At 40.4% G+C, this 23762-nt stretch overlaps 3 protein-coding genes and 1 non-coding gene across 5 annotated transcripts; 3 read left to right on the top strand and 1 right to left on the bottom strand.

Moving 5' to 3' along the window:
* Positions 1 to 2686: 2686 nt before the first annotated feature.
* On the top strand, positions 2687 to 2758 carry TRNAP-CGG. Its single transcript has one exon. It is a non-coding gene; the product is annotated as a tRNA-Pro (tRNA).
* Positions 2759 to 9133: 6375 nt separating this feature from the next.
* LOC102718590 (PLASTID TRANSCRIPTIONALLY ACTIVE protein 6, chloroplastic-like) lies at positions 9134 to 12171 on the bottom strand. Its single transcript, XM_006662594.3, has 6 exons — positions 11576 to 12171; positions 11290 to 11358; positions 11096 to 11200; positions 10271 to 10390; positions 9665 to 9754; positions 9134 to 9587 (listed from the first exon to the last, which is right to left on the bottom strand). The coding sequence occupies exons 1-6, from the start codon at positions 12134 to 12136 to the stop codon at positions 9471 to 9473; spliced, it is 1062 nt and encodes a 353-aa protein (XP_006662657.1). The 5' UTR covers positions 12137 to 12171; the 3' UTR covers positions 9134 to 9470.
* Positions 12172 to 12242: 71 nt separating this feature from the next.
* LOC102710741 (RNA-directed DNA methylation 4-like) lies at positions 12243 to 16834 on the top strand. Of its 2 annotated transcripts, none has more exons than XM_015842340.2 (10): positions 12243 to 12405; positions 12519 to 12608; positions 13105 to 13214; positions 13554 to 13625; positions 14330 to 14371; positions 15363 to 15511; positions 15597 to 15715; positions 16088 to 16169; positions 16248 to 16318; positions 16407 to 16834. In XM_015842340.2, the coding sequence occupies exons 1-10, from the start codon at positions 12315 to 12317 to the stop codon at positions 16559 to 16561; spliced, it is 981 nt and encodes a 326-aa protein (XP_015697826.2). In that variant the 5' UTR covers positions 12243 to 12314; the 3' UTR covers positions 16562 to 16834. The 2 variants fall into 2 exon arrangements, with proteins under 2 accessions (XP_015697826.2, XP_006663152.2); XM_006663089.3 differs by having other exon boundaries at positions 12244 to 12405; positions 13120 to 13214.
* Positions 16835 to 20158: 3324 nt separating this feature from the next.
* Positions 20159 to 22662, top strand: LOC102710448. The gene is made up of 7 exons (XM_006663088.3): positions 20159 to 20285; positions 20554 to 20746; positions 21155 to 21283; positions 21355 to 21404; positions 21485 to 21582; positions 21660 to 21947; positions 22029 to 22662. The coding sequence occupies exons 1-7, from the start codon at positions 20159 to 20161 to the stop codon at positions 22509 to 22511; spliced, it is 1368 nt and encodes a 455-aa protein (XP_006663151.3). The 3' UTR covers positions 22512 to 22662.
* Positions 22663 to 23762: the final 1100 nt, after the last annotated feature.

Raw genomic sequence — 23762 nt, 5'->3', positions numbered from 1 at the left:
CATTGTTGGCATGCACATGCACTGCTTGCCTGCCTGCATCTGCATATGTATAGGACGATCCTAATTAAGACAAAACTAATACTCGATCGATCTACATATATATGTTGTTTTCTTTCGTTTCTAGCTAGCTTCGTTTTCTTCTGCACGCACACGTTCCTTGCTATTTTATTAAGAATCATCCACTCTAGGTAAGGGCATATGTGTACTCCATGGTTCAGGTGACAAAATGCTATAAATCACCGCACAAAATGCAAGCACAACTTCAACTCCTTCAAGTTTATTAAAAAGATTAAATTATGTTTTAAGTAGTACATGTATATTTATACTCATATTTCTTCTTTTTGTTTAACATGTAGAAATCGATATTGAATTTGTGTGTCTGTAGAGTGATATATAAAAGTTTATTTAATTTATTTTAAAACTTTCATAACTATTTAGATAACACACCAAATCGAGAGAACATCCCCTCGAGACATTTAAAGCGCTAATTTCCCTCTCAGCTAGCTAGGTAGCTAACTATCCGCAGTTCCTTTCCTTCTTTTTAACAGATTCATTATCTTAAAAAAAAAAAGTTTTACTCCAATCTTTCTTTTTTACCTCGAGGTACCTACTTTGAGGTACCAAATCATTTCTCACCACCATTGGATCTAGCTAAGTAGGGTGTATACTGTTGGGTCCAATGATCAGAAACGATTTGGAACCGCAAGATACCGGTACCTCGAGGTATAAAAGGAAGGATGAGAGTAAAACTCTTAAAAAAAAACTCAGTTTCCTTTCTAGCGCATACTGTAATATGACAGTAATACAATTATGTATGGACTAATTAGCAACTTAATTACCAATTTGCGACAATATCCTCTTATATATAATACTCCGTCAGTCCCAAAATAAATGATCACTTCTCACTCAAAATATATTTGTTCTAAAAGAATTAACTGTACTCTTTATCCATTAATAACCTTCTATTTATTTTTTTTCATCCTAACCTTGACCACCATCACACTTATAGCAACCCCTCATTTAATAAGGAGCAATATTACATTGATATCGTCTTTCTCCTCTTATAATTTAGTCTATAAATGATAAAGCCATCACTAATTTTGGGATGGAGCCTGGAGGGAGTACTCAGCTTTTAGTATATTCTACGTAATATATTCTCATGTGATTAGGGGTGGTAATGGATCTAACTAGTTTGCCTATAAAATTTAAGGCCGGGTTTAAAACGGGTTAAAAATAAAATTGTATAGAGTTTTAAACTAAAAAGGTTTTAAAAATTAAATAGGATTGGGAAAAAACTCATGGGCCTTGTCACATACCCACCCCTACCTGTGATCAGCTCCTGTCACTATAATTTCTTTGTTATATATACGTACAAATTAAATTAGACGTACGTCAACACGGCTGTATCCCATAGTGATGAGAGAGGTTTCAGTCCAAAACCGCGTGAAGTACGTACCTTTCGCCCAATTAACCAACAACAAACAGATGATTAATTAATTAATTAACACACATCCATCAGAACAATACATCCCTTGTTACACAACACAGCATGTAAACAAAGAATGAAACAAATTAGATTAGCCATCACACCACTTTGTACTCTAGTACATTAATCTTAATTATGCATGGAGATCGATCGACCATGCCTAACCTGATGTGTTCTGGTGTAGTGGTGTCTCCATAGGAGAAAAAAAATTCCACCTCTGATGTTTCAATCTGTAGTGTTCTTCAGTCAAATGCAGTCACAGAAAAATGATTAACTGACGAAAACGACAGATAGGTCAAACATACATATGGTGACTGCTTGCACGCGTGCTTGCTTGGCTCCCCGGCCAAACATCCGTACGTATTAAATTCTCAACATACTCACACTATAATTTCTTTTCTTAATTATTCGACACCAAATCCGTCTTTCAGCTTATCTTTTTTAATAGACGATGTGAGTTCATCTCTTGCCAAACATGCATTATACTAATACTACAGAATAGCGATCTTAGCTAGCTAGCTGCGCATGCAAATTAAGGATCGAAAAGTTTCAGAGATTAGAGAAGCGTCCAAATGATGATGGCAGGCCTCTACTGGTTGGGATGCTTGTGTGCGACGCAAACGCGTCTGCAGGCGAGGTGGTCGATCGCATCGATCCTGCCATATTTAGATGCATATATATTCATGCAGCACAGCATATATATGATCGATTGATCAAGTAGATGACAAGGCAAGAAGAATTAATAAACTCAAATTATATATCCATACAATGCATCCATGGTGTTTTGTTGTAATTGGCCTCTCGTGAGCTCTGAGTTGTGCGTCCCTCCAAAACACCACTCTTGTTTGTTACCTAGCTCGCTCTCCATCTCATCACGGGTTCATTCTCATTCTCATCTCATCAATCACCTCTTGGATCATATATCTCCAATCTTCAGTTCTCTCTCACAGAGACATGCATGTTTCTAACTCTATGTCCCTCCCTCACTCACCTGTGTATGTATATAGTTTTGATCGATATCATATATTCCGCTTTAACTATATTTCTGTCTTGCCATTTTCCATCGTTCGCAATTAGAAATGACATGAATATAATAGTCAGAAAAATTAATTACCTATGATCAAGACGCTCCATATGACAGTACTGTATTCACATTGGAATTAATGTACAAATAGTCTTTACAAACGCCTTGTTCAAAATGGGTGTTTGGTCTAGTGGTATGATTCTCGCTTCGGGTGCGAGAGGTCGCGAGTTCGATTCTCGCAACACCCCATGTTTTTTTTGTCATCCTAAAAAATTGCTCTTTTTTTTCTCATCCTAAAAAACTGTTCTTGCTCTGGAAACAGCTCTAAATTCATCCTTGTGTTAACATGCTATTTTATACCTCCATTTTTCAGTTTGCTTCCCATCGAGAGAGACAGACAAACAGATGGAGATGGTTTTCTCCCCTAACATCATACAGTGCAGTCCACAGTAAATAGATTAACAAGAACCTTAGCAAGCGAACAGAACAGTTAAATTTCTATTGGTAGTTTTTGTTCTGAAGGAATCAAGTTCTGGACGGAATGAAAGATTCCTTCTTCTCAATGCCAGTTTGTCCCAAACGATGGATAATTGGATACATCTCCCAGCACGCATGCATGCATCAGAAGTTCAGAACGACATGCATGTGTCAGTTTGTCAAGTGGCAAATTCCGCCTCATCCTGGCCGAGAAATTTGCTATTTAGGCCACGAAACCGAGTGGTTTCGCTCAAATGGCCATCAAACCGGAGGCTTCTCTAAAATGGCCTCGTATCTGGCTCCTCATCGCTAAAATGGCCATCTGGGATTTTTGAAAACACAAAAAAGAAATGTCAACTAGTTTTTGGACGAAAATACCCCTGTGAGAAAACGATAGAGCCTGTGGGCCTCTCCCGTGCGTGCGTGGTCTCCAGCTCCTCCCGTGGCTGGCCTGTCCGAGAGCAGGAGACGCAGAGAGAGAGAGGCGGCGGCGGCATGGCCCGCGGTGACGGCGCGCCGCCGGTGACAAGCTCCCCGGCCGGCGACCCTGCCTCGGCGACCCGCCCTCGCGCACCCCCCGGTCGCCCAGCCCGCCTCCGCGCCCCCTCGTCGTCCACCCCAGCGCCCTGCCGGACGCCGCCGATTTCGGGGCTGGCGGGCCGAAGGTTCTCGCCGGCGGTGACGGCGCGCCGCCGGCAGCGCCCTCCCCGCCGTCGTGCTCCCTCCCCTCGCCGCCAATCGCCGCCGCCCTCGCGTCCTTCCGCGACCACGACGACAGCGCATCCCCCGGTGGCCAAAGTTGCATCCTCCGGCAGTCGGCCAGCTCCGGCGCCGCCTGGTCCCGCTGACGCGCCTGGTTGCCGGCCGGGGAGCGCATCCCCCGGCGGCCGAAGCCGACGCGCCTGCTTGCTACGTGCTTGATGAAATTTGCTACATGCTTGTTGAAATTTGTTGCATGCTTGAATCTGATGAAATTTGGCCACCGGGGGATGCGCTGTCGTCGTGGTCGCGGAAGGACGCGAGGGCGGCGGCGATTGGCGGCGAGGGGAGGGAGCACGACGGCGGGGAGGGCGCTGCCGGCGGCGCGCGGCGGCCGGCAGGGCGCTGGGGTGGGCGACGAGGGGGCGCGGAGGCGGGCTGGGCGACGGGGGGGTGCGCGAGGGCGGGTCGCCGAGGCAGGGTCGCCGGCGGCGCGCCGTCGCCGCCGGCCATGCCGCCGCCGCCTCTCTCTCTGCGTCTCCTGCTCTCGCATAGGCCAGCCACGGGAGGAGCTGGAGACCACGCACGCACGGGAGAGGCCCACAGGCTCTATCGTTTTCTCACAGGGGTATTTTCGTCCAAAAACTAGTTGACCAGTTGACATTCTTTTTTTGTGATTTCAAAAATCCTAGATGGCCATTTTAGCGATGAGGAGCCGGATATGAGGCCATTTTAGAGAAGCCTCCGGTTTGGTGACCATTTGAGCGAACTCACTTGGTTTCGTGGCCTGAATAGCAAATTTCTCGGCCTGGCCTGGCCTGGGTTTAGCAGCAATTATGTCTGCCCTGGCCTTAAGTTGTTTCCTCTTCCCTGGAGCAGCTCAAAGCTACTGTCTCCATCCCATAATAATTTTATTTTTCGTTTTTCCGTGTCCAACGTTTGACCGTTCATCTTATTTAAAAAATTAATAAAAAATTTTAAAAAATTAGTCACACATAAAGTATTGTTCATGTTTTATTATCTAGTAAGAATAAAAATATTAATCGCAAAAAAATTTAAATAAGACAAAGAGTCAAAACATTGTATCAAAAAACCTAAAAAATGATCTTATTTCGAGATGAAGGCAGCAGCTTACTGAACATGCGATGTGATCTACCAGGACAGAGTCTGACCACTCTATGCCTACGAGTGGTGATCATGAATAGGCAAACTTCGATTTGGCATGGTAGGGTGAAAACTCTCAAGTCCCATAAGTGTTAGAGATATGGACATACACGGTTAGAGATAACAGAGTCTAAACTTTACAGATAAAGATAAAATTTTAAAGATATACGATAGAATATTTATCTTGTACTACAAGTTTCTAACTCATATGTATCCTATAAATATACCTATGAAGATCAGTACAATATACAACAGATCATAATAGATCATATAATTTCTCTCTTCTCTAATATTTTTTTATATGGTATTAGCCTAGGTCCAAAAACTAATTGTCTATTTTAAGTTCCGTCGGCACGTCCGCGGCGACCCGCCGCCGGCGAGCCATCCAACCGTGGAGCAAGCCAACGACGAGAAGATCGCTCAGACCTTAGCTGTGGTGGCAGCCATGCATGCATCGCCAGCTATCTTCGGTGGAAGCCATGCATCATCAACTGTCAATCATCAATTTCTTGATCACCGCACAGTGGAGAGCCCGCACAGTGGAATGCATGCATCTATTGCTTTTTATTTCTTTCAATTAGCTACGTAATCCCTATATATTATCCCTAGATTAGATTATTCTTTTTAATAATTAGTATTATATTTTTAGATTAGTTTTTTCTGGCTACAAAATCCTCAAATTCTAGCGGCAAAAGTAGAGGAACGGCAACATCGATCAATCAACAAGCAATCACTACATCCAGCGGTTGACGTCTTCACCGAGTCTTCACGTCCACCATCAACATGAATTAAAGTAACACCACCGATGGTCTACATCAAGATGGGATCAACACGACGCCGTTTCATGCACAACGATGAACATTCATCTCGCGTCCTCTGACAGGAATCTCTGCAAGACGCTTTATCGACGATGACATCGACCGCGTCATCTACGACGGGCAAAGACTGTATCAACATGCCATCACTACGAGGGTGACCTCCTACACGACGTACAGAGTATAACAAAAAATTGGTGACCTGACGTCAATAGCGTTCTCTGATATCTGCAAGATAACCCAAGGGCATCCTCTGACATATGCAAAGATGCTTCCAACGGCATGCTCTGACATCTGCAAGGTGTCTTATCTATGATAACAACTCCGTCTTCAATTTTTTTCGCCTTTAGCTATATACGGCTATATCAACTACCATGTCTACAACGACTACAGCTACCACATAATCAGCTACTCGACGGACATTACAACAAGTCATCCTCGACAACTCCAGTCAAAAGCGTTCGTGTCATCGCTATCGTCTATGACACTCCCGCTATGACTACTGGAGGGAATAGATGAGAGAGACAAGGGATGACACAGAAGGGGACGCAGTCACCAAGGTGGAGGACCAAGACGACACAAGGGGACGAAGTCATCAAGGTGGAGGACCGAGACGACACAGAAGGGGACGCAGTCACTGATGTGGAGGACTATCCATCAGAGATGCAATTGATGATGGAGAAACAAAGAAAAGAAGATGGTGAAACACAAGATTTCAAATCCAGTCGCAATCATTCGCTTTGCTCCCGTTACGACTGAGGGGAATGTTAGAGATATGGATACATATGGTTAAAGATAACAGAGTCTAATATAAACTCTACAGATAAAGATAAAATCCTAGAGATATACGATAGAATATTTATCTTGTACTCCAAGTTTCTATCTCCTATGTACCCTGTAAATATACCCATGAGGATCAGTGCAATATACGACAGAATACAACAGATCACAATAGATCATATGATTTCTCTCCTCTCCAATATTTTTCACAATAAGCAGGTTTCACGAACAGCTAAAATGCGTGTTTTTTATAAAATAAATTATGTAAAAGTTACTTTAAAATTATATTAATCTATTTTTTAAGTTTGCACTAGTTAATATTTTAGTTAATTATTCACTGATGAAATATCTCGTTTTACGTGATCAACGTCTCTTCTTCAAACTCAGAGTAAGTTCCAACCTCAAGCAAAATAGCCAGCAGGAAGACACCGCAATGCTGAACACACAAGTTGGTTGGTTAATTATATGATTACAAGTTGCTTTGCTACTTTAGTCTTAACTCTTTACCGCTAATACAAAATAACATTGCGTGCAAAAACATACTTTGACCTAGTAAACCATATGAATCCAAGTGTATATATATTCAGATACTATCGCAAGCACATGCATTGTTTGATTCGTTTCTGCAGAGAGGCTCAAAGGACCACATATTTGTTGGCTATTCAACAAGGTAGTGCATTCACAGCCTCACAGGAATCACATCTTTCAACTTTTGTATAGAAATGCTCTCCAAGTGGCATGCCTTCTACTTGCTACTGTTGAATATCTAGTCAATTCTCCATATAATTTAATCCAGAAATTAACAAGAAAGTATTACATCATTAACATTATGGATATAAGTGATTCTCTCATGCTATTACCTAACAAATACGTAAACACATATATAATTTGCCAGATCATAGCATCGCAGAACACGTAATTATTTGAGAAATTAGAATGACATATCCTACACCCAAAATAGTCCATCCAGTGTTGTCGTTGTTCCTATTGCTGCTCGTGCTGCTGTTGGTGTTCCAGTCTAGCGTCGCCGGTGCCACTCAAGCCATCCAGGAACTAACCAAAGTAGCGAGGAGCAGTCACGCGAAGCATGTGTTCCCCAAAAACTTGATCACACGTCAATCGATCTAGGTACTCGGACCGGAGATGGAGAAGAATCAGTACAATAACAACTAGGGAGTGAGTGAGGGAGAGGAGAGTTAATCTGATTAACTCAACCATAATCTCTTAGACGTTACAGAGTTAATGTAGCACCGGTTACGTTTGATTAACTCAGTCATAACCTCTCAAACATTTCGGAGGAGTTAACACAATTAGTTACATTGTTCAAAAGAAACAGTTGCATCTAACACTTCGCCTCGCCCTCGCCGGTCTGGCCCGGCTCGGCGCATGAGCACAGTGTGGCGTCCCGCCCACCACCTCGACTTGTCAATGGGTGCACTCAAACTGTATCCCATTTAACTCAAGTTCATTTTTCGTTAGTTTTTTATGTGGTATTATTAATTAGCACTATTATGTGTCTTTTAGAGTTTAATATATTAAATAGTCCTAGCCCAATTAAATCTAACATTCCCCACCAAATTTCATGTCTCATAACAAGTGCTACTAGTTTTGTTGTTGTTTGATATATCAATGTTTCAGTGGAGAGCTTAAGTTGAACTTCCACCTAGAAGTCACAAGCCTTAAATTGTCAGTTTCGTGTGGGGAAGCTTTACTAAATCCTTTACTACCGTTAGCATCTCCTCGGGTAGAGCATATAAGTTATACTCCAAAACTTTTTGTGAGTATCTAGAGACCACTCATATGTTATAGACTATGACTAACATTCAAACTCATATATATGTGTTCCTTCTAAGATGCTTCGTTGGATATCATCTCTATTTAAAAAGCCACATGGGTTATATTAATGTATAAATCAACATGCCATATGGTTATATTAATGTACAAACCAACATGCCATATAGAAAATGAGGGAAGAGCATCTCCAAAAAGATAAGCCCTTTCAAGAAACTCTTCTCTTGAGTAGCTTGTTTCACCATTCTAATTCATAATATCTCCAATCAAATAGGACATGTTTTTACTATGGTGTGATTCACTTGGATCTCAAGACCATCTCACACGATGCACTGTCTATCACATTTCGTGATAATCCCTAATAAACTCATTTGCCAAATTGAACTCATTTGCCAAATTTTTAGCCGTTTGAACAAAGTTCAATACTACACTCTAAAGGTTTTCTAATTTCCTAACATATTTCACTCTTCTTGACATATCTCGATGACTTCATGTTGTCTTTTGAACGGTTCACCTTAATACTCACAATCTAATTATTACTGTTCAACAGGACAACCAGTATAGGTTTTCCATCCAGTAGATCCATGAGAAGCTCGTGAAGCCATTCTAAGTTCATCACATAATATACCTGGTATGGGATTCAATTGTTTCTTCTTCTTTCAGACCAGCTTAGAGGTTGGTGTTCAAAGACGTCTGTCTGACCACTCTAAGCTTGCAAGCAGTGATCATGACTAAGTTTCAACATGAAGGAAACAGACAGCAAGGAGACCACATAAAGTGGTATTGTTGGTCCATTGCTGCTAGGACAAAGCTAGCTGACTATCTATTACAATTTACAAGTAGATAAATTCATCTGTTTAGTCTAGAAAATAACACTGCATGCAAAATACATACTTGACAAACGAAATTATGAATCCAAGCATATATATTCCGGTACTATCAAGAACAAATGTATTTTTTTCCTGCATGGACAGGGGATCAGTGACCACATGTAAGTTGGCTACTCAACAAGTAATGCATTCACAAGATCATATTTTTCAGTTTTTTGTACTGATGTGCTCTCTAAGTGGCATAACTTCTACTTGATGCAAACACCTAAATTACACAAAACAACGCTACTCGAAGTCGAAGATGGCAACTCTCACTTGAACACCATGGTTGCTTGCTCTAATATAAGCAGCTGAAAAAGCAACAAAAATCATTTCTCTGCTAAATAATTCCAACTACTATTTCTTCAAAACCAATTCGAGTAGTCAAAATCACGGAGCTTCCTAAAGTGCTTCTCCACATCTTGCCTTGACGTTGCCCACTCTTCTCTTTGGATCACAGTGGTAGCATCATCCCTTTTCGTCTGATAAAAACAGTCCACATTAGCCCTCAAAGCCTCCTGTTACAAAGATAATGGCATTTGTGAAGCAAGCCTAGTACCTTGTCAATTATTCTGAACGATTCCCCTCCATCTCGTATAAGTAGCAAGTCGTTTTTCCTGTCCCTCTTCTTTCCTTCAGGGACACTAACCTGTAATGCGCAGCTGGATATCAATAATCTCAACACAATTAAAATTAATTTACTCTGCAGAAACCATGTGATAGATAAATTGTTCTTTTTTTAGTTCTAAATGAGAAGGAATAGAATGAAATGTGAAAGCCACACCTCACCCAGTCACCCATGACATACAGAACGAAATGGGTATACAATATTTCAAAGGACAGAACTTAATAACCTAGTTCCTTCAAATCAGCAGGAGATACTAATATTTTTTTTGTACCTACTAGAGTTAACACTAAATACTACTAATGAATTAACAAAACAAATTATCATCACTACTAACTACACTAATTTTGTAGTGGTGAGCTGCTTGGGTCCTGGAGGATTAGCGGGGAGAACTGCAAGTTTTTGCCATTGTCGACATTGGAGGGGATTTACATGTAGATAAACTAGACTAAATAGTCTAACATTAGTGATGAAAGATTTCCCACAACCAAATATATAATGAATCAGTTTTGAATGGAAATTTAGATTCGAACGTCTTACCACAACTTTTGCTCTTGTGATTGACCTTGTTTTTGAGTCAATAACATAAATCTCTTCAAAGTCAAGAAAAAAATCTGGATCATTACACCGCCTATTTCTGTAATGTTTTGTTAGAAAAACCTACAGCATAAACAAATATGAAACATGTAAAATTTTTGAAACCACAGATCCAGCAGATATGTTATTAATGTAGGAGCAAAATATCATTTGGGTAGAAACTAAAAACAATGGAAGGTAGAAAGTGAGCATTAATATGAGAACATCTATTGATTATGACATACAAAACAAGCATAAATCAGGACGACATGTTAAACAAGAATAACAGAGAATTGCCACATTGCTGTTTGCTAGATGGGAATTGAGGGCCCACTGACTGAGTAATCAACGCTAGCTGGTTCAAACATGCAAGTAGTTTTGTTCTTACCTATTTCCTATTTAGCAATATCTGGGTTTGTGGACAACAAACAGTGCATCACCTATCACATAATTTGAGCTATAAATTCTAATAACCACCACATTGAATAAACCTATCAGTAAACATTTTTGCATGATGTGCAATTTATATGACTAACAAGATATCCATTTTTCATCAGGAGTCACACAAACCATCACTAAGGGAAATTTCTCACCAAACAACAATAAGGTATCTTATACCTAGTCCGACAAGTATGGCAAATAACTAGGCAAAAACTTAAGTCAGAATCTTAAAAAGATGGCAACTTTCAGGTTTTAAAAAGCACTGTGCAGTCCATCTTTTATCACAGAATTATTGCATAACAGGGTGGTAGAACAAATTAGCACAGGAAACAGCACTCTCACACATACCTTCATGATCTCCCTCTCTGTCTTGTAGAGAGGATCACGTAGATACTCAACTGGTGGCTCACTGACATGGTAGCGACCAAAATTTTTCTTCGTACACCTCACATACTACTTTGAAAAAGGGGAAACGATTATAACACCTCAAGGGCCATTTACATTTTCATGAAACATAAAAGGAAAACATAAGACAGGAGCACCTTCTGTGGCATTGGGGCAAGAACCCTTGGGATGGAGTAGATGTCAGTGTCTGGTGGCGTGACGTACATCTGTTGCACAATGTGAGGAACACACAATTTAGCCGAAACAACTTGGAAGATTAAGTTTTTGTCTGTTTGGATAGGAGAGTCATGAATCCATGCCCATGTTTGATGAACTATTACATTTACACTGGCCGAAAGCATGTCTGACATACATCGCTTGCTAACACAGGAAATTAGTATTAAGTGAAATAATTTAATTAGAGAGATGAATGAAGGAAGATACCTCCCGAAAGTCGAAGACGTCGTCGTCGGGGTCGGGCACCTTGCGGATAAGGAAATCGCAATGGAGCAGCCGAATCTTGTGGAACTCGTCCTCGTCCACGGAGTAGTCGACCACGGTGTCGGAGGCGGACTCCTGGGTGGAGACGAAGCTCTCGGCTGCGACCATGGCGATGTCCCCCTCCTCCTCTCCCTCCCTGGACAGCGTCTGCGGCGGCGCCTTGACGGGGGCGAGGAGGCGGTCGTAGTCGACGTCGTAGTCCTGCTCGTTGTCGAGGTCTTCGTCGTCCCCCACGCCGTCCCCGTCGTCGAGGTCGAAGTCCCCGAAGTCGTCGTCCATGTCGTCGTCGCCGTACGCAGCGGAGACATCGCGCCGCCGCCGCAGGAGGGGCATCTGACTTTCACCACGGAGGGACACATAGGCGGGAAGGATCCGGCGCGTGCACCTCCACCTCGACCTGGAGCTGGAGGAGGAGGGGTTTAGTAGGGTTTTGGAGAGTGGTCGAGAGGGGAATGGATAGGGGAAGCCGGAGGCGGAGAGGATGACGGACACGCTGCCCGCCATTTCCGACCTTTTTTTTCTTTTTGGCGCGGTCGAGAGCGAGTATATGTGTCGTCCACGTAGGTGTCCCAGATGTATTTGCACGCATCTTAAAGCTCCCAAAAGGCAAACCCCCCTCTTCTTTTCTTCCTCGAAAGAAAAGGGCGGCGAGAAGAGAACCCTACGTTGGTTGCCGGCGGCGATGGCGTCCACCTCGGAGGCTGAGGGGAGGGACAAACCCATCGTCGTCCGTGTCAAGCGCAAGCCCTCCCAGACCCGCCCCAACGCTTTCTGTGAGCAAACCTTCTCCTTTCCTCTCATTGCTCCCCTCCCTCCCGCATCTCTCTACATTAATTCACATGATTTTGAGGCAAGGAATTGTGTTTTTTGTGTGTTGATTTGTTAGGGCTAGAGATCAATGAAAGGCCGGTGAAGAAGGCTATGCTCGATTTCTCTAGCCTTTCAGTCTCCGAGCCATCCGCCGGTCCTAATAAAGGTATGTACTTCTAGTTGTCACACGCATTTTTTCCCCTTTCAAAAAGAACATATAAGTGAGATACTGAGCAGAAAATTAGAATCAAGTTAATAAATAAAATTTATAATCAAATTAAGAAAGAAGCACCATTTTTTTTTCCTTCAAAAGAACATATGTATCAAATTAAGAAAGTGGCAACCTATTTCAGCCGTAATTATAAGGTGACATGGTGATCAGCAGCGTCAAAAACATAGCTCGAACGCAGGCCTCATGGGTGCAAGGCAACATCTTTGCCACTGAACTACACCCAGGTTCTCACTTGTGGTACACTATTAACTCAATCAGTAACCACACCACCAGATGCTTGTCTTTGCAAATTAAGGCTGGAAGATACTCTTCCTGATAACACAATAGTAGGATTCTACTTACCAGTTAATCAGTCTCCTTGACACCATCATACCGCTAGAAAGAGTTGCACTTTTGTTCTTTAACATCACAGATAATATGATATCCATAGTTTCCGTGCTTACAGCTTCAGAGGAACCACGAGTTAAGAAACTTCTGGTACAGCACATTGAGACCGTACATCATTCTGAGGCTGTTCAAGATGTTTTGCACTCTCTTCTGGTAACAATCCTTTTCTTTCTTTACTCGCTAAATTTGTCTACTCTTTCACAATTTGGTTTCCTCACATGACATAATCATTTCTTTGTGTGTTTTGAGTTCAGTTGATGTGTCATTACTCTTTGGCGTCCGAGTATATCTCCTGTTATTTTTACTTTTCAGGGAGTTATGTAGACAATAGAGCTCAGTACTGATCTTGAACGCAATTTCTTAATTGAATTATGGAGACCGACGTCATGCAACTTTTTTTTTTTTTGAATATTGCCAGTTGTGATTTTACCTTACATACTACCATATAAAGTTGAACAATGTTGACCATCATTACTCTATTTTACTTTGTAGCATTCTGATTTGGATGCCAAAGAGATAAAGAGCAAGACAAAGGAGTGGAACAACAGAACTAAGCAAGATAGAGTAAGTCAAACTTTTTCCTAGTATTTACTAATTGTTATATTTTTTGCCATGTCTTCAGATGTTCCCATGAAAATATTATTACTAGCTGAACATTTCTTTTAGTTTTTTCCTTGAATACTTCTTCCAGTTTGATATTACTTGTCGCTCAAGCTGTCAAGCATCATGTACAATGGCCAATAATTCCTGTTGTTTGAGCTTTTTAGTAGAAGTTTAGGTCAAGTTTGCTCATGTATACTTAATGCCTTAATGGTGGTGGTGCTTCCTATATGAATGCTTCGATTACAGTCGATCAGCAACTAGCGCTGCATGGTAGCCATTCAAGACATGAGTGCAAAAAGCAAAAAAGTAAAGCACCACCAGGAATTGAACCAGGGTCATCTACTTCAAGAGGCATGCACTAAAGTCTAAACCAATTGATCCCACTTCTTTACTGTCTACATATAGCACTTGTGATATTTAATATGGCTAGAATAGAAAATATGCCCCCAAGTTAATGACTCCTTGGTATGTGAGATTATGTCCAAGCTATGTGAGATTATGTCTAAATAACAGATATATTGTAACTGGAGAGAGTATTTGAAAGACCCTTCATTGTAGTGGCAAGTACTTTAAGTTTTATGCATCTTGTTGTTGAAGATTTTTGAATAAGGAAGGCTGTTATGTGCTTGTTCATATGCTGAAATTGTTCTCTTTTCTGTGAACAGAAACAAGACCAGCTAAGATCAGCAGCCAGACAGAGGCATGAGGTGTGGCTATTTTCTTACTATAATCAACTTCATCGCTTAAGTTTGTAGTGGTACTAGCTAATATGAATTTGGTGGACAGAGTAGATGAAGGAAATATTTTATGGATTGACTGAAATAGAATCAACATAGGAGAAACAGGGTTTGTGATATTATCTTAGAGAACAAGCTTTACACATTTTATGCATAATTGTTAGTACATGAAACATTTTTGTTTTGTTGGTATGTGTTGAGGTTGAAGTGTTTGCTCTGGTGTTAACTGTTAAGATCAGTTGTATTCACTCTAAGTGATGAATATTTTATTAGACATTAGTACTGGAGATACATCCCAAAATGAATGCTAAATTTTTTGATATTCTATTTCCAGTTTTTCACTTCTCCATTCCTGTATGGTTACTTGGGTTTATATCCACATAGAATTGGCAGGTCGAGGTCCAATACTGCATTACTATGTAGGAACAATCAATAGCTATCTAAGGAAAAATAGAAAATGGTCCTCCTGTAAGAAACAATCAAATAAATGACAAGCTAGGTCCACAGATGACTAGATGGCATAAGGCAGGCTAAGTGAACAATTCTGCTACCAGTATTTATGGTTATGAACACTTGATGTGTATGTGGTTGGTACTGAGTGGCTAATATGGTGGTCACATTCTTTGAGTGGTATATGTGAAAGTTGCAAGTGGATTGGCATAGTCAAATATGGATTCTTTCAATCTGTGATCAACTAGTATCTAAATTCTAAAGGATCTAGCCAATTCCAAGTTACTCTCTTTGAGCCAACTCTGTTAAGCATTGGCACGAGCCTTGGAGAATCATATTGCATATTTAGGACTTGGTGACTGGCTGACTACAGTATTATTAGTATCTTTCTTGTCACTAGAATTTTTTTGGATGAATCATTTGCTTCACATCCAGCGAAGAGATGTGCTATGCCTTCTTATACTGTTTCACACATTTCTATTCAAGTTTTTGTTCATTAATTTTTTTACAGGATCTTGGAAGAAATGCTCGCTTTGCACAAATATGGAGAAGTCGGAAAGGAGACAGGCATGAAGTTGATGAATCACTGCGAGAAATATGCCATCTTTATGATGCCGTGCAAGTAGATTCTGATGAAGAGAAGCATCCATCAGAACCAAGGCAAGTTTTTCTTTGTGAGATTTATTAGTTCTTCCAAAAACGAAATGTTGCACTGTTTCATGGTGCTTACAATGTTTCTCTTCAGGATTACCTCTTTTGAAGAGGGTGCAATTTTGTGCAATTTTCTTCCACTCATACGGGAACACTTGCCATCGGCTGCTGAAGAAATTGAATCAGATATTATTTCACTGGCACCATCAGAAGGTCTGTAACTTCTTTCCTTGAGAAGTTCAAAATCTAATGTTACAATTGAACTTATTTTTGGGAAGTGTAGAACGTAGTCATCCGTCCCTGTTCTTGAAGGTGGTGAATTCAGTTCTGTTTTGAGAAGGAAGTAGGATGTGATTAATGTGAAATAAATTATGCCACTCCTGTGCTAACACAGATTGAACAGAATAGCGGTTTTTGTATGGGTTACAGATTCCAGTGGGAGGAAACATTTTTTTGTCATTTTATAGTTCATGCCAAAGTCGTGAATGCGTTACATATGAATTAGTTCTGTGCATATGGCTCAAACATCGCAAGAAATTTTGCTTCAGCACTAGTTTTGATGGGCCCGTTTTTCCTGATGAGCAGATTCAGATGTTTACGACATATATACTGTCAAGGAGGTGGATGATACATCAATGGGGGGCACATCTTCAGCTCCATACCCACTGTAATCTGATCTATGTGTGTTTACTATGTTGCATTCTTCTGTGGGGATCTTTTCTGAACATTATTTTCACATCGTCAGGTTACAAGTGGATGATGATTGTGGCGTAAGTTATGATGATGACGATCCTTATGATACAGATGATTCTAATGGTAACCGTACAACCATTTTGCTTCCATGGTTAACCAATGAGCTTCCTTTTTATCAGGATTTCTTAACTTGTCTATCTTGAATACACAGCCGAAGATAACCCATTGTATGATTATCCTGAAGAGTTGTCAGAGGGTGAGGATGATGGTTCCAATAGCGAAAATCCTTTTTCAGATATAGACGGTTCTGACCCCGAGTACGAGAAGGAAGAGGTGGAAGAAGAAAATGATGAAGACGGGAGATAATTGTTGGGTGCACATATAATGATATAAATATGGGTGGTATAATTGCTGAGAGAATTCGAAAGTGCCATCCTTGAAGGCAGCTCACTGGATAAAATTGTCATGTGATGCATATTGCTTTGTGAATGAAAACCTCAGTGCTCTTGCAAAGTGCCATCCTTGAATTGCACTCCACTGGTGTTGGTTTTGCTCATCTGATTACAGTTTACAAGACTCTGTGCTGCCAGCTGATGTTTGCAAATTGGCAGCTCGCTTGTTCGGTCAGAAGTTGGCGTCGACTCCTCGTTATTTTTAAATATTTATGTAATTATTATTTTTATTATCATGATTAAATTTGTTACTAAATATATTTTAATTATACCTTAAATATTTTATATCTATATATATTTTTTAATAAGACGAATGATTTTTGATAAAGCAAGTTTTTATTGATTTCAGATGATTACATCAAAGTGATTAACAATCACTCGAAAACCACTTTCGACCTCCTAAGATACACATAGCCAAAAACTAGACGCAAACGTTATCATTTATTACAAAATAGAGCAAAACCTAGCTAAGAAAAATTCTCAATATTTTTGTTAGGATGTAAAAAAGAAAAAAAAATCAATCTAAACTGTCACCAATAATACTGGGTAAAAAACTCGGTGACTACTGGTTTCAATTGCTGAGACACTATAAATGGACACTATAAACATCATATTTCTTGATCCATCGTTCTAGAGGATAGCCTGTGTATAAGCCGGTGAATGATTTTAAAAATAATAAGAAGAAAAAATTATCTTTAAAAACTATTATCTTTAAAATACGAAGGAAGCCGTACTTATGAAGGGAAGAAGGGTGGCAAGGCTAGAGAAAAGCCCAACTTCTCCGAAGTCGAGAGACAAGAAAAGCCTAAGGGTGCGTTTGGTTAGTGGTCAAGGTGGGATGGGATATGACCATCCATATTTTTAGAGATATGGTGATCTGAATTTATGTTTGGTTGAATGGATATGACGATCCAATGTTTTGTTTAGTTGTATGGATGAGGATGGATGAGATTAGCATATTTAATTACTAATAAATAATATATTAATTAATCAATATAAATATTATTCTAATTAGTATAAATTAACAATGAAATATATCTATCATCACTAATTAACACTAATTTAAACTTATTAATTACTAATTAATAACAAAACACACTAATTATTACTAAACAATCACTAATGAACACCGTTAGTAAGGGTGGATGAGCTCATCCAACCAATTTGGCCGGATACACCCTTCAGCATCTTCATGGAATATTCCTCTTTTGGACCACCCTATCCAGCTTCGCCTGTGAACCAAACACAAAAAAAAAAACTGGATGACCATTTCCTATCCAGACAAGTCCAGCCAACCAAACACACAAAAAAAACAAAAAAGAAGTGAGACAAGACCTGCACTGAATTGGTCGCCGGGCGCCGCGCGGCGGCCAGGCTCTTGGCGGCAGGCGGCAGGAGGCCATCTCGGCTGGCGCCACCGGAGACGGAAGCATCTGGTTACTAAGTTACCAAGAATCATAATTTTTTTTATGTTCTAAGTGGACATAACTAAGTTTCACATTCTGGAACATGTCCAATAAATGGACATAGCTAGTTTTTTCATTAATTATATAGGCTCTCTCCCTGTAAGGTTGGCTAGTTAAGGTTTAAAACAACAAGGTAATTAAGGTATAGTGTTTACTATTTCCACAAATGTTATGTGTGTATCTCATCTTCTTGTGAATTGTCAGTTGCAGGTTGAAATCAGACATCCTAACTAGCATATTTTGAAAGCTTTCAAGTATATTTTTGGCTTTCTACTTTCGTTAGATTAAAAGATGAATGCTTTCTGATTTTGTAATTCGGGCCGGCCAAAAGCCGACCTACAGTATATTATTGCCATGAGAAATATGGATGCAATGCAATTGTCTGTACCAATTGAGGAGTTGTCAAGTAGTAGACACACACACCTGACCTGAGATAGATACAACCCCAGTATTAGTAAACCATTCCAGACCATCACTAGAAAATCGTATGCAATCTGGTCATCTGGGTGTACTCTGTAGAATAGGACTACTGAGATATGCTCTGTTATTGTAGAACAGCAGAGTGAAGAAATACACTGAGGAATTATCTGTTGATGGAATGCCTGACAGGCATGAGCAGAAAATTGTATGCACTTTGGGAGTAATGTATGTTTGGGAGTAGTTTTTATCTGAATATTGAAGACAAACAAAATTGCTTGTAGCTGAAATGATTTGTAACATTGTCTCTAGTCTACATAAAATGGATGGTCCCAAACCACTTCAAGGCTTTGTTATCTGCATATACAATGGATTTAATTTGATCACTTCTTGCTTGTATACAGAATGGCTTTAAAGCCTGAAGTAATCATTTTGTAAGGGTGTCAATGGGCAAATTTCTAAGGGTTTTGTGTTTACTGATGGTTCTAATGTCATTTGTCAGAAGCAATGCTTTCTGACAGAAATGCTGGTTAAGGTGACAATTAGTAATGTATAGTATGGATTGACAGAACTGTGAATTAGTTCAGTGGCTTGCACTGTATGATTTCTAAAAGGCTTGGGGTATGCTTGATGTATCGCAAAGGGTAGATGCTGGTTTACTGTGGGTAGGATCCATGGGTTGGCATGTGGGTTTAACTTATGAGTTGGACTAGTATGGGTGGAAGGAGCATGTGGTTGAGGCTGGATTTGGTTTAGAAAATAATTTTGTGGATTGGCTTGGGCTGGGAAAACTAGACTTAGTGCTTTGGGTTGGAGTGGATGAGGGGTGGATTTCAATCCACTAGCAGGACTAGATATATGCCCGTGGATGAGTAACTTGGGGAATGAAATCGGGACTTCTGCTAGCGTCTGTCGAATCCAAAGATAACTTCTTTTTTTTTCTTCTCTTGATTCCCGAAGAGATCAGAGGGGATAAGTTACGTATCAGTAATTCCATCTGAGGCAGAATGCCCTCAATGCTGACATGTTTCCAATCCATCTTTGTATAGCCTATATTTTATTCTATTCTTTTGCATTCCATTGCCTTCTAAAACTAATCTTTCAATAGATTTTGCACTTCACTTACTGATTTCTAGTTTTAACAGTCAAGCATGGAGGAATCCCTACCCTCAACACACACGCAGGGGGACTCATCTGCTTCTGCGTCATCAGTATGTTTTACCCCCCCCCCCCCCCCCCTCCTTGCTTTACTTTCCTGTTTACTAACCTGTCCTATGAGCCTATTTGGGGGAGCTTCTCCCAGCTTCAGCTTTTCCTAGAAGCTGCTTCTGTCAGAAACTGCCCCAAACGGTCCACAGCTTCTGAGAATCTGTAGTTACGGATTTTGGAAAATAAACTAAGAATCCAGAATCTGGAGAAGCTGGGTTTAGGAGCTTTTCTAGATTCTCAGAAGCTGGCTACCAAGCAGCTGCTTCTCAGAATCTAAAGCTCCCCCAAACAGGCCCTATGTGTTTTGCCAAAAAAAAATAAAAAATGTTACAGTTTCCTTGATCAGTATAGCCTTTTGTTGCCAACTATAAATGTGCGATGTCAATTTTGTTAACGGCCGTTGATATATATCTAGGTTGATGACAGCTATTCGGACTGAAGATTCACAGCTCTTCCTCTCCGTCCCAGCTTTAAACCATGCTGCGTCTTATCTGGCCCAAAGAGCTTCATATCTTACCCAGTGTCTCCCAGTATCTGGTTACACAGGTTAATTACCTTCTCCTTACTTTGCCAAATAACTCTGTTGTGTCAATTATGTTAGAGATATTTGGTACTTGCACGAATATTAGGATGGGATTGATTTGTTTAGAGCTCTTCTTTATCTCTAGTACCATGTTACACAGTACATGGAGAGAGATGTAATGCCAATATGGACAATTGTACATGGACAGGATTTACCTCTACTGTTAACAAATTTCATTACAAAATTTACTCACGCAGTAATTTTGCTTCACCTCCTTGATTTATTGCACAGGTATTTCTGAGGAAGGACAAGAGCTAACGACGCTGCCACCTGCACCGACCCCTGGTGGATCTTTTCAGGCTTCTTCTCAACAGTCAGCTGACTCATCTGGTGAAATAGATTATAGTGGGAGTTCATCTCAGGAAATCACAGGACAGATAGCACCTTTGCGTGTCTTCCAGAATGGAGCTTCGCTGTTTCAAGGGTACAGAGTACAGACTGCTTTTGCATTTGTCTTTTGATCTTGTCCTGTGAATTCTAATTCTAACATTTAGGTGATAGCGTGATACGAGCTGCACATATCATAACATTATGCATGTTTGACTATACTAACAATTAAGTTCACTTGTTATGTAATTTCCACTTGGTGGGTCTATTTTGTCCATGCAAACAATTGCATCAAAATTCAGAACCAACTCTTTTTTTAGCACACATACTTCCTTTTTTTTTGTACCATGCCAATTTCCAAACAATCAAGTCAATATGTGTGCATGGAGAACAGGAGTCATTTTGATGCTCAATTTGGATTAAATTGCAATACGGAACTCAACATCTGTGGATGAAGTGATCTCTTTTTAAAATAAGTTTCTAGTATTTGATATCCTTCTTGTAGTCTTGTAGAGAGTGCTCGGAAAACGGTTCGTGGCTCAGCAGATGATATTGGATGGCTTCAGCGGGATCAAAGCTTACCTCCAACTGAGGATGGAACAACCAGATTCTTAGAAATTCTTGACTCTGTGAGGTCAGCAAAGATTCTTATATAGGCCATCTTTCTTTCTTTTTTATCTCATTGGTTGTTTCCTTCCTTGTCAGAAAAAATGAACATAAGCTGCCTGATTCAGTGGTCTATTTGTTGGTTCCAGGCTAGTTTGCTGCCACCTTGTTTGTGAATTTGCATTTTGGCAAATTCTTGTGATGACATTTGTTCTTGTACTGTTTACAGGTTTGTTTAGTAAACATGGACCTCTTTACTTCGTCAAGACAAAATCATACTTCTCCAAGATGGGTCTTGCTTGTCATATTGCCAAGATCCACAGTGAGGTACTTCCATATATTAATCTTTGTATGACCTACTCTTGATATTCTTCTCATCAAGTAAGACACAATGCATCATGCAGTCTTCAGTAAGTAAAAATGCAAGTGAGATAAAAGAGTACATAGAAGAAATATACTGGGGATCAAAGAAGCGTGTTCTACTTCTTGGTCATAGCAAGGGTGGTGTAGATGCAGCAGCAGCACTCTCCATTTACTGGCCACAGTTGGAGGACAAGGTTGCAGGCTTGGCTTTAGCTCAAAGCCCATATGGAGGAAGCCCAGTTGCTTCAGATATCTTACGAGAAGGCCAGCTTGGTGACTATGTCAGGTTACGTAAACTCATGGAGATTTTGGTATCCAAAGTCCTTAAGGTATTTGTCTTGATGAGTTGTTTGTGACCTTGTCAGCCTACACAATGGACGAAACTGATGTTCATTGCCTTTTTTTTTCAGGGCGATCTTCAGGCTCTGGAAGATCTGACATATGAGAAGAGGAAAGCATTCCTGCAGCAGAATCCATTGCCTCCTGAGATTCTCATTGTCTCATTCCACACAGAGGCAAGCATCACCCCCAGTGTGGTCACAGCCCTCTCTCATGTTGCACACTTGGAGCTCCCAGCTGCAGCTGATGGGAATCCTACCAGGATCCCAGTTGTAATGCCACTTTCAGCTGCAATGGCAGCATGCTCACAACTGCTGGTAGCAAGGTATGGTGAGAAGAGTGATGGTCTTGTGACAAGGAAGGATGCTGAAGTTCCTGGATCAGTGGTGGTCCACCCAGAGCGGAAGTTAGACCATGCGTGGATGGTTTATTCCTCACTGAAAGAGGAACCTAGGGATCAGGCAGACACATCGCAGGTATGTGAAGCCCTGCTGACTCTGCTTGTTGAGGTTGCTCAGAAACGGAGGCATGAGATGGCAATGAAAGATGAATAAAAATGTTAGTGTTGCCCTGATAGATATTTGTAATCATAGACTTCTGTTGTTGGATGTACAGAGTTGTGTGCTTGTGTCCAAACTCATCTTGAAACTGCTTCTGGGCCACCTTTTTGTTTGGTTTGCAGAAGCTTATGAACAGTTTTTACATATCAACGGAATTTGAAAGCTGAAAAGGGCAATGTTGGAGGCTTTTCTCTCTTTCATTTAACTCAAGGAAATTGTATGTTTGGTCATCTCTCACGTCTCGTGGTATTCCTATCCCAATCAGGTGATTTGTCTGCTAGGTCTGATTTTGATTGGGGTTGTAAAAGTGTATTACCCATGATTCATGATTCATGGGTACACAGCAACCTGAGAATTGCGATGTATAGAACTTTTAATATGCCATCCTATTGCAGATTCTAAACACGTGAAAGGGCATTATCTACTGTTTTTTTGGTGTGTAGAACTTCAGAGTTCTATACGCAATGGTTAGGCTCTCCTTCATCCCGATTCCTGATTACTGCCGTTGCAGTTCCTCCTCACCGGATTAACCTTTGACATGTCCACTGGTAATATTGAGTTTCTAAACCTTCTTATATTACTCGGCAACTTTTTTCCACCTGATGAAATGCAAAGTATTCATCTATGCATTGAACTGCAATTATTTCTGCAGGGAATGGTCCAATAGTGTTCAGAAAAGCTCCTGCTAGGCCCCATGGGAAGTCTCCATTCTGAAGGGTATCCATGGTCTGTTGACAAATGAATGATAATGGGGCAGTAGCAGAGGAGGTTGAGAAATAAGGAAAAAACCATGGTCCATCTTATTGCACCAGAGGAGTAAAAAAGCTCTATTGGGTAATTCACTCAAAACTAACTATGCACATATATTATTAAAGATATATAGGTGTTGCTACTGTACATACTGTTCATGCTGCCTTGGTTAGAGCATGCCAAGCATGAAACTACAAGGTACATAATTTAACTGCGCATTACAAGCTAGGCAGAAATTGGTCATATTCATGTGCAGTTGTTTCCTTTATGCTATGAAGTGGCATGTGAAATTAAAGCATATAGCGGGAATGTTATTTTAGAACTCCATCTATAATGTTGCTTCTGACTTCGGGATAATTTTCAATTCCATCACATGGCTACTGACTTCAGTGTGTATGTTTACCGGTTTATACAGCCACATGAAAGGAAAGGAAAAGAAAAGAAAAGAAAAGGTGTAAATTTTTAATTGAGCATGTGTGCACTTCTATTTTTCTT

Source organism: Oryza brachyantha, chromosome 11 (genome assembly GCF_000231095.2).
Source record: "Oryza brachyantha chromosome 11, ObraRS2, whole genome shotgun sequence".
Lineage (NCBI taxonomy): Eukaryota > Viridiplantae > Streptophyta > Magnoliopsida > Poales > Poaceae > Oryza > Oryza brachyantha.
The sequence above is the reverse complement of the archived record's forward strand: the minus strand, read 5'-3'. Positions and strand labels throughout refer to the sequence as shown.

What these genes read in the sequence shown, in the direction of transcription:
- LOC102710741 (XM_015842340.2), top strand. Translation starts at nt 12,315, where the DNA reads ATGGCGTCCACCTCGGAGGCTGAGGGGAGGGACAAACCCATCGTCGTC. An exon ending in GACCCGCCCCAACGCTTTCT is followed by an intron (nt 12,406 to 12,518) that starts GTGAGCAAACCT and finishes TTGATTTGTTAG; the next exon opens with GGCTAGAGATCAATGAAAGG. An exon ending in TCTTCAGCTCCATACCCACT is followed by an intron (nt 16,170 to 16,247) that starts GTAATCTGATCT and finishes TCACATCGTCAG; the next exon opens with GTTACAAGTGGATGATGATT.
- LOC102718590 (XM_006662594.3), bottom strand. Translation starts at nt 12,136, where the DNA reads ATGGCGGGCAGCGTGTCCGTCATCCTCTCCGCCTCCGGCTTCCCCTAT. An exon ending in CAGAGAGGGAGATCATGAAG is followed by an intron (nt 10,391 to 11,095) that starts GTATGTGTGAGA and finishes TTTATGCTGTAG; the next exon opens with GTTTTTCTAACAAAACATTA. An exon ending in CGTTCAGAATAATTGACAAG is followed by an intron (nt 9,588 to 9,664) that starts GTACTAGGCTTG and finishes TGTTTTTATCAG; the next exon opens with ACGAAAAGGGATGATGCTAC.
- LOC102710448 (XM_006663088.3), top strand. Translation starts at nt 20,159, where the DNA reads ATGACAGCTATTCGGACTGAAGATTCACAGCTCTTCCTCTCCGTCCCA. An exon ending in GGAGCTTCGCTGTTTCAAGG is followed by an intron (nt 20,747 to 21,154) that starts GTACAGAGTACA and finishes TCCTTCTTGTAG; the next exon opens with TCTTGTAGAGAGTGCTCGGA. An exon ending in GGTCTATTTGTTGGTTCCAG is followed by an intron (nt 21,405 to 21,484) that starts GCTAGTTTGCTG and finishes TACTGTTTACAG; the next exon opens with GTTTGTTTAGTAAACATGGA.